The sequence below is a fragment of the Corvus brachyrhynchos genome, unplaced genomic scaffold (assembly GCF_000691975.1).
Source record: "Corvus brachyrhynchos isolate BGI_N302 unplaced genomic scaffold, ASM69197v1 scaffold85, whole genome shotgun sequence".
Lineage (NCBI taxonomy): Eukaryota > Metazoa > Chordata > Aves > Passeriformes > Corvidae > Corvus > Corvus brachyrhynchos.
The window spans coordinates 33259-42664 of record NW_008238634.1 but is presented as its reverse complement, the minus strand read 5'-3'; the positions used below and the strand labels follow the sequence as shown (position 1 = coordinate 42664).

The window sequence follows — 9406 nt, the reverse complement described above, 5'->3', positions numbered from 1 at the left end:
AGCCAGCAGCACCCCTGCCCTGCCCTGCCCACCCATCCCAACAGCCTCAACACAGATCCTTTAACAACCGCAGCAGCTCTGACATCACTTTCCGTGGGAGTCACGGCACCAGTCAGGACTCATTATAACGAGCAAAAATCATGAATTGATTTAACAAGCTTTTAATAAAACAACCCAAAACCTCATCTAATGACACCAGTGTTCAATCCCACACACCCTCTGTGCCAGCAAAGCAGAGAGCTGTGAATCCCCAAGGATTTTTTTTTCCAAGGTGTCTTGTTTTTTGGGAGAGGCTTCAGCACTCACCCAGCTTTGAACGTGTGATTCCAATTAAGGCCGTGGTTCCACGGCAGCAGGATCAGAGCTGCCTGTTTGGATAGGGAGCAATAAAGCAGCAGCTGTATTTATTCACTTATTTGGAAGCTGCTGGGGAAGACAGGATGCTAAAAGGCAGGAAAAAACGTGTTTTAAAGGCAAACTTAAGGGACTCTTTTGTCTCCTGCGGGCATCCTCCTCCCCGAGGATCCTGTAGCCATCACCAGGGTGCTTCCTCGTGAGCAGGATAATCCTGCCTGTGTATTCCCATCTGCTTTGAAATGCTCAAAAATACAGAGATTTTGATAATTATTTCTATGGATTGTGCAGGGAAAAGAAACTTTAAATGGCATGAATCCCTATTTAAAGCAGGATTTACTGGATATGGCTCGTGAGCCTGTGCATGCAGGGATGGTTAATGCTGGGTTATTAAACCACAGGGGATTTTTGCTCTGTGTTTATTAACCTGGAGACTCCGGGATTTCTCTGTGTTTGCAGACGCTGGAGTGAATTTCCAGTGAGAATTTGTTGGGATTTGAGCAGGAATCCCACCTGGGAGAGGTGTCTGTGCCATCCACAGCTCCCCATCAGCCGGCGCGGCTGTGCCTGGCTCCGCGGGTGTCACACAGGGACGGCACCGGTTCCATTTCCAGAGCACAGTCACCTCGGACCCTGTGCGAGCTCCCGAGGTGCTTGTCCATATCCCAGATATTCCGACACACTCTGGCACACCTGGACAGGTACAGACACATCCCCCTTGGCGCAGGGGCACGACGTGCTGGCACAGCGCGTCCTGGGGCCCATGCCCTGAGGAGTGTGGCTGGGGGATGGTGTGGGGGCTCCTGTGAGGCCTGCGGATATCGGGGCCGGTTTGGGAATGGGGCCTGGGGGATACCGTAGGTGTCCCTGTGGGTGTCCGTGGGGAAGGAATTGGTGCTGGTGTGACGTGTCCTTTGGGAAGGAGGTTGGGTGTTGTTTTGGATGTCTCTGAGGAAGGTATTGGTGTGGGGGTCCATGAGGAGGGAACCATTATCCGTAGGGCAGCCACGGGGAAGGAGGCAGTGTCGGTGTGGTGGTCCACGGGGAAAGAGCACAGGTCACTGTAGGGGAAGATACAGGTGTCCACGTGGTGACAGTGGAGGCGACAGCAGGGGAAGAGGGGTGTCCATGGGGGTGCCAGGGTGGAAGCAGGGGTGTCTGTAGGGTGTCAGTAGGGAAGCAGGGGTGTCAGCAGGGAAGCAGGGATGGCTGTGGGGTGTCCCTAGGGGAGCAGGGATGTCAGTAGGGAAGCAGGGGTGTCTGTAGGGTGTCAGCATGGAAGCAGGGATGTCAGCAGAGAAGCAGGGGTGGCTGTGGGGTGTCAGTAGGGGAGAAGGGATGTCAGAGAAGCAGGGGTGTTGTAGGGTGTCAGTAGGGAAGCAGGGGTGTCAGCAGGGAAGCAGGGATGGCTGTGGGGTGTCCCTAGGGGAGCAGGGATGTCAGTAGGGAAGCAGGGGTGTCTGTAGGGTGTCAGCATGGAAGCAGGGATGTCAGCAGAGAAGCAGGGGTGGCTGTGGGGTGTCAGTAGGGGAGAAGGGATGTCAGAGAAGCAGGGGTGTCTGTGGGTGTCAGCATGGAAGCAGGGGTGTCTGTAGGGTGTCAGTAGGGGAGCAGGGATGTCAGCAGAGAAGCAGGGGTGGCTGTGGGGTGTCAGTAGGGGAGAAGGGATGTCAGAGAAGCAGGGATGGCTGTGGGTGTCAGCATGGAAGCAGGGGTGTCTGTAGGGTGTCAGTAGGGGAGCAGGGATGTCAGCAGAGAAGCAGGGGTGACTGTGGGGTGTCAGTAGGGGAGCAGGGATGTCAGCATGGAAGCAGGGGTGTCTGTAGGGTGTCAGTAGGGGAGCAGGGATGTCAGCAGAGAAGCAGGGGTGACTGTGGGGTGTCAGTAGGGGAGCAGGGATGTCAGCAGAGAAGCAGGGGTGACTGTGGGGTGTCAGTAGGGGAGCAGGGATGTCAGCATGGAAGCAGGGGTGTCTGTAGGGTGTCAGTAGGGGAGCAGGGATGTCAGCAGAGAAGCAGGGGTGACTGTGGGGTGTCAGTAGGGGAGCAGGGATGTCAGCAGAGAAGCAGGGGTGACTGTGGGGTGTCAGTAGGGGAGCAGGGATGTCAGCATGGAAGCAGGGGTGTCTGTAGGGTGTCAGTAGGGGAGCAGGGATGTCAGCAGAGAAGCAGGGGTGACTGTGGGGTGTCAGTAGGGGAGCAGGGATGTCAGCAGAGAAGCAGGGGTGACTGTGGGGTGTCAGTAGGGGAGCAGGGATGTCAGCATGGAAGCAGGGGTGTCTGTAGGGTGTCAGTAGGGGAGCACCCCCGGCCGCGGCAGTTCACCTCCCCGCAGCCTCCGGAGCAGCCCCGAGCTGAAGCGTTGGGCTGCTGCAGAGGGACATGGAGAGGGAGGGGGAAAACTTTCCTTCGAGGTTTTTTTCTCCTCCGTAAGTGATCAATATAGCGAGACCAAACAATGAACGTTTTATCTGGGGGGGGTTTGTCTGTTTATTTGGGGTTTTTTTTATGTTGCGAGGCAGTTTCTAACACACCTGATGTCTCTGAACACTGAGAAAGAGCCTGTGGTTGATTCCTAAAGACGCTACGGGATTTTACTATTCCATCATTCAGTCCCCAGCCCAGAAACTGGTGCAGAATATCCAAACTCACTGTTTATATTTGAGATGGAGACAAAAACTTGGACTAGATTTAATAGTAAAGTGACAGTAAAAAGAGTATTGCAGCGCCTGGGCTGGTGGAAGGTGTCGGAGGTTGGAACTGGGTGATCCTTAAGGACCCTTCCAACCCAAAGCAGTCTGTGATTCTGTGAGGTTTACACACACTGGCATTTATTTCTGCTTTCATACATCAGGAAGGCACTTCACTGCCAGACTTTTAATCAAAAACCTGCTGTAATTTCCCAAACCCTCACTCCAAAAATTAATTTCTTCACCTCTGCTGTTGTGTGGGTCCCTCTTCTCCCAAATTTGCCCTGATCCCTCTCTAATTTTCCTTTCTCTGCAATTTTTCACTCACAGAAGTGAAACTGCCAAGTGTTTTGTGGCACCTGGCTCGCAAAACTTCATATTTTTAGTGCAGAAACATCTAAGGAAAAATGTGTTTGCTGATCTGTGGGTAAAATTTACAGTGTGGTGATGGATGATACTGCCTGATCCATCAGGCTCTATATTTTCATTGTAACATTGTAAAGACAACGATCAATTGATTTTAACAAAATATCTCTACTCATAGTATTTTTTTTGAAATTAAGTATTCCTTTTTAGCATTCAGAGCGTGATCTTGCTGTTGTCCAGGCAAAACCTGCAGCCAGGCCCATATTCCATGTGTATAAGCAACTCCAGATTTGATCCTGATGCTACAGTATTCAGATACCAAAAGTATTTGCTGATCTTTTATTAAGTACTTAGCACAACTATTTTATATATTATTTCTTTCACGAGACAGCATCTGCAGAATTGTGTTAATCTTTGTATTATATCAAACATACAGGTATGAAAACACAGTTAAACAATTCACAGAGCTATTTCCACTCAGCATTTCATGTTGGAAATTACACCTGCCATTATCCCAGTGTTAAAATAGAAACAAAAAGAGATGGGTGAAATGATTTTAATGATGAAAATAGTTTTAGGTGCAATTACAGCTGTTAAGCTGTCAGGTCTCCATCCCACAAATCCTTAAACACACGCAGAACTTACACCCAATTAATGAAAATAAGTAGGTCAAGGTGCAGGTTTGTACCTGGAGAACGTGACAACGTCAGTCATTAAAGGAGAGATAAGTAGCAGGTGTGAATGGGTATCATTATGTGCAGTATTTCCATAAAATTTAGAGCAACCTGGCTGGCCACAATATTTTGGAACAGCAGAGATGGGGAGCCCTAATGGCCTGGTGCTGCCAGTGTGTTCGGTGCTTTCCACAGGGAAAATCCCACCGGTTCTTATTAGTGGATTATCTTAAAGTGAATCTGTGGTGCCAGCAGTGCTGGCCTTCCCTGCCTCCTAAACCCTCCACGCTGTGCTGTGAGCCCTGGAGGAGTTCTCCAGCACAATCACCTGGGCATGGCATCGCAGAATGCTTGGGCTTGGAAGGGATTTTCAAGGACCAACCCCTCTGCAGTGAGCAGGGACATCACCTGGATCAGGGAGGATGAGGGATCGAGGAAGGGGAGACGCCACTGCTCTTAGTCAGGTGCCAGCTGGTGCCGAGGTAGTGCTGGTGTTGGATTGTATGTTAATTTATGCTAATTACGGTTATCCTCGGGCCACAGCTGGAGAGGAGACAGAGGCCAGATACACTTGTTAGTCCTGCTAAATCCTCGGCAGGCTGGGAACTTTATTGGGAACAGAGGTGCAGGATGTGGTCCTGCATGAGCGCTGGATCCTGGACACTGAGCCCATGTGCCAAGGGAAGGGTAAAATCAGGGGCCAGTCTGGGGTAAACTCCCCCAAACTTTGAACATTTGTGATTTGGGGCTTCATGAGACAGAGATGGGATTTTTGTTCTGCAGCTCTTGATGCAATTTATTATCCTGTTACAAAGATCCTGAGCAGGCAGAGGACAAATTCTGCCCACCTCACTGAGTGCTGATTTCTTTGGGTCTGGCAGCATGTCCAGGACTGTCCTTGGTGGACCCTGAGGGTAAAACCATAGGACAGACCCTCAAAAGATCTTCTTCTCCAGCTTTTCATGGGAAAGGGAGCCTAGATGAGGTTATGTAGGCAGGGACAGGGCAGGGACATCCCTGCTGGTTTTGCTGCTTTCTCCCAGCTCCTTTAGTGCAGACCCCTTCAATTTTTGCTGCTTTCTCACAGGTCTGGAGCTGTCTCACTGTGTCGGGACCAACTCACTGGGCCCCGCTGGGCCTTGGAGGTCGGGGGGGCCCTGCAAGATGAAGAGGGTCCGCACAGTCTTCAAACCAGAGCAGCTGGAGCGGCTGGAGCAGGAGTTCCTGAAGCAGCAGTACATGGTGGGCACGGAGAGGGTGGACCTGGCTGCAACTCTGCATCTCACAGAGACTCAGGTAAGGGATGTGGGAGCTGAGCTGGTGAACTGATCCTGGGGCTGCTCTGTGGTGATGTTCCTGCTGGGAAGCGCGGTGGGAGGAGGACATGGTGCAAAGTGACCCGTGGGACACCCTGCTGCCAGGTGACATTGAAGAGTTGTGCCTGGAGTTTGGATGGTTTCTGGATAAGATTTCTGCATCTAAAGCCCTGCTGTGCTTTAGAGTTCGAGCTGGGTTGGTTGATGTGTCTGCATTGTTACGATCCTCTGGAGACTGTGTTTCAAGGGTCCTTTCATGACACTCGATATAATTATTTCCCTGCTCTTCCCAAGGAGTTCCTGCTTCTCCCACAATAAACTGCTTGTTTAGTATGGAAAGAACGAGCCAGGTGATCTTCCACAGTGGGACCTAAATTCAGCTGGGGAAAAGGGAGAGCAAAGCAAGGCCAGTTCTGGGGGGACAAGGGATAATTTTCGGCGGTCTCATCATGTCCTCTGGCAGCTGCAGTCCTGGGGATGGGTTCAGGGGCTCCTTAGGGAGCTGCTGCCTTCACTTCCCTGGCCAGAATCTCCTCAGTGCAGCTGCATCCCCCTCTCCCCTGATCCTTTCCCATCACCGCTCTGCCCTCTGTAGTTTCACCTCCTCCTGTTCTCATTCACTATTCCCTGAGGGAATAATGCATGTCTCCATTTCAAGGAACTCTGCTTTTTGGGGATATCCACCTCAGAAGCATGTGGTATTGGAAAAGGGCTCCTGGAGCCCTTGGATTAAGCTGTCGTGCCTTTCTCATCCAGGTGAAAGTCTGGTTCCAGAACCGGAGGATCAAGTGGAGGAAGCAGAGCATGGAGCAGAAGGCAGCAAAGCTTTCACAGTTTGGGGTGATCCAGCCTGCCAGTGCCGACTCCACAGACAGCAAGGAGCACGAGGAGGACACCGTGGACGTGGAGCTTTGAGCAGCCGAGGAGATTGGGCTGGTTTTTGATGCCTGGGGATGTGTCTGTGCTGCTTTGGTCCAAGCAAGACTCATCTGAGAGCTGGAGCTACAGGACTAAACTGCAGCCAGCTGGAGGGAACCCCCCTGAATTTCTTTGGCTGCTGTTTGGTAGCCCTGTGCTGTAACTCCTGGGGCTTCATCACTTGATGGCAGGTGATCTCCTGTTTGCTCTTGAAGCACCAAGACACACAAAAAAATTCCAGCAGAGAGACTGGGGTGACAATCAGGGTATCTCTGGTGCTGGGGTGACAATCAGAGGGTGACTTTGATGTTGGGGTGATAATCAGAGAGTCTCTGATGCTGGGCAGACAATCGGATGCTGTCTCTGATTGCTCTGAGCACAAGGGCATTTAAAACCAGGGTCACATATGTTATGTGTGGCAGTGTGCTCCAAGGAGTGAGGAGAATCTCCCTGATTGCTTTTCCTTAACTTGACTCCCGTGTTTGATGCTCAGAGCAATCACAACCAAAAACCCCCAGACTGGGGAGCCCTTTGCTCCCACCCGCAGACCCATTGCTCCTGCAATGCGATGAGCAGGGTCTGATCCTGCCCTGGAGCAGAGGTGCCTCCTCTTGTCAGTGCCTTGGTTTACCTGTGCCTTTTTTACGGCTTCCCAAACCCGGATTCAGAGCCCAGTGGTCTCTGTCCCCTGGCACTGCCGTCCTTGCCCGAGGTGTGTACGCTGCTGCTGCTGCTGCTGCAGGGACCAGGCCCCGGGCTGGCCGAGGTGCAGGGAGGGAGGCTGCTGTAAAAACCAGCTTCCCAACACCTCTGCTGCTTCAGACGACCCCCTGCCCCGCGTCCAGATGTGCCATTCTGGCCAGACAGCAGCTGCTCTGTTCTCTCCTCATTATCCGTGCAGGTGCCCTGGGACACAGCACCTGGAGCGCTCGGAGCACATCTGCAGCGGCCCGATGCAGTTACCAGCTGGATTTCTGGGGGGGAGGGAGGGCTTTGGGGGGTCAGGACTAAGGACTCAGGCTGTCACCTTGCCTTCCTACGGCTGCTCAGGGGGCCCCCCACCACAGCCCGTCAGCTCAGGATAATTCTGTCTCTTCCTGACCTAGAACACTGTATATCACTCTACTCTTATATTGTTATTTATAGAAATATCTTTTTTTTTTTGCCTTAATAAGTGTCACTTATTTATTTACCTTAATAAAAATCAAGTTAATTTTAAAAAGAGAGATGGAATGAGTGCCAAAAAAAAAAAGAAGGAAAAATTTCCAAGTACTCATTTTAATGTTCAGTTGAAATTAGTAAGAAAAAAATGAAACCAAATGTATTTTCATCCTTCTCAAAAGAGTTGGAGGATTTTTTTTCTTAATAAACTGTTTTGGACAAAAGATATACTAAAGATCTTTTTTTTCAATTGATTGATGACCCCATATCAAAGTAGATGAAGGGAGTTATTATGTCTGGGCTGGTTCCTGCAGAGATAAAACTACATTTTCATTAAGACAAGTCATACCCGGTGAGTATGGGGTGCTCAGGCTCCTGGAGAACAAGGACCTGTGTCTGCAGGTGGATGTGGCCAAACCCTCTCTGCAGCTCCTGCTCTGCCAGCCTGAGGGGCTGGAGCGAGTCCAGGAGGGGAACAGAGCTGGGAAGGGGCTGGAGCCCCAGGAGCAGCTGAGGGAGCTGGAAAGGGGCTCAGGCTGGAGCAAAGGAGGCTCAGGGGGGACCTTGTGGCTCTGCACAAGTCCCTGACAGGAGGGGGCAGCCGGGGGGGTCGGGCTCTGCTGGCAGGGAACAGGGACAGGAGGAGAGGAATCACAGAATTACTGAGGCTGGAAAATCCCTCCAGGGTCATCGAGTCCAAGCTGTGCCCGATCCCCCTCTTGTCCCCAGCCCAGAGCACTGAGTGCCATGTCCAGGCCTTCCCTGGACACCTCCCGGGATGGGGACACCAAACCTCCCTGGGCAGCCCCGTCCAATGCCTATTCCACTGTTTCCATGAAGAAATCACTGTGGAAACGGCCTCAGGTTGTGACAGGGGAAGTTTATATGGGATAATGGGGAAAATTCATTCACGGAAAGGGCTGTCCAGCCCTGGCACAGCTGCCCAGGGCAGTGGTGGAGTCCAAATCCCTGGGGGGGATTTAAAAGCTGTGTGGATGTGTCACATGGGGACATGCCTCAGCTGTGGCCTTGGCAGTGCCAGGGAACACTGGACTCGTTAGTCTTAGAGGGTTTTCCCCACATAAATATTCCATGGATCTCTGAGGATGTAACGGGAACAGGAGTCATGGCAGCATTGTCCCACCTGTGCCTTGTCCCTGCAGCCCCTGCCATGGGCAGTGTGATGGAGAACAGCCTGCGCTGGCTCCACCGGCGCTGGATCCCACAGCACGGCCAGGGAACGTGGCCCTGGCAGCCTGTCTGTCCCTTGTCACGCGGCCGGGTGCCCGGAGCAGTGTCCGGCCCTGCGGCTACGCTGTGGGTCAGTGTCCAGTCCTGCGGCCGTGCTCCAGCTGCTGTTCTGGGCATGGAGGGGGCAGCTTCAGCCTTGTCACCCGGTGTCGTGTCCCCGCCACGAGCCGACAGTGACATCTAGTGACACCAAATCACTCCCCAAAGCCCCGAATACGGAATCGTCCCAAATTCCCAACCGTGCTCCCGCCGCCTGCTCAGCGAGGCGCGGGGCTCAGCCTCGGCGCTCTGAATTAGTAAATACAACCAGGCATTTCCGTGGACTCCAAGGCTTTGCAGACCCCCAAGCAGGAGGTAGCGAGGGCAGACTGGCCACAGTAGCGTGTTTTGAAGGCTTTTTTGGGGAAAGTCGGGCCAGTTTTGGGTGCGCAAGGCAGTGGGCGATGCCTCCTCTCTCCACGAGGGGAGACCTCAAGTGAGGGGGCAACTTGTGTTCCCGCCTGACAGGGCTGTGACGGCTATTCCTCTACCATTAAATAATAATTAATAATAGGGGAGAAACAGCAAACTCTTGTACGATTAGGGGCGGCAGTGGGAGCGCCCCGGCCCCGTTTTGGGGCGTTTTGGCGGTGTTTTCAGACGGTGGCCGGGGCTTTGAAAGGGGGGGGCAAGATGGG

At 52.5% G+C, this 9406-nt stretch overlaps 2 protein-coding genes across 2 annotated transcripts in view; both read left to right on the top strand.

Moving 5' to 3' along the window:
* The window catches only part of LOC103617745 (homeobox protein not2), a 15513-nt gene extending 7765 nt beyond the window's left edge, over nucleotides 1–7748 (top strand). The window contains exons 2-3 of the mRNA XM_017737369.1: nucleotides 5082–5379; nucleotides 6156–7748. Of these exons, the coding sequence (XP_017592858.1) occupies nucleotides 5082–5379; nucleotides 6156–6314 (457 nt within the window). The 3' untranslated portion in view covers nucleotides 6315–7748. The remainder of the gene's footprint in view (nucleotides 1–5081; nucleotides 5380–6155) is intronic.
* Nucleotides 7749–8649: 901 nt separating this feature from the next.
* Nucleotides 8650–9406, top strand: part of SMYD5 (SMYD family member 5) — a 7213-nt gene continuing 6456 nt past the window's right edge. The window contains exon 1 of the mRNA XM_008636081.2: nucleotides 8650–8799. Within this exon, the coding sequence (XP_008634303.1) occupies nucleotides 8650–8799 (150 nt within the window). The remainder of the gene's footprint in view (nucleotides 8800–9406) is intronic.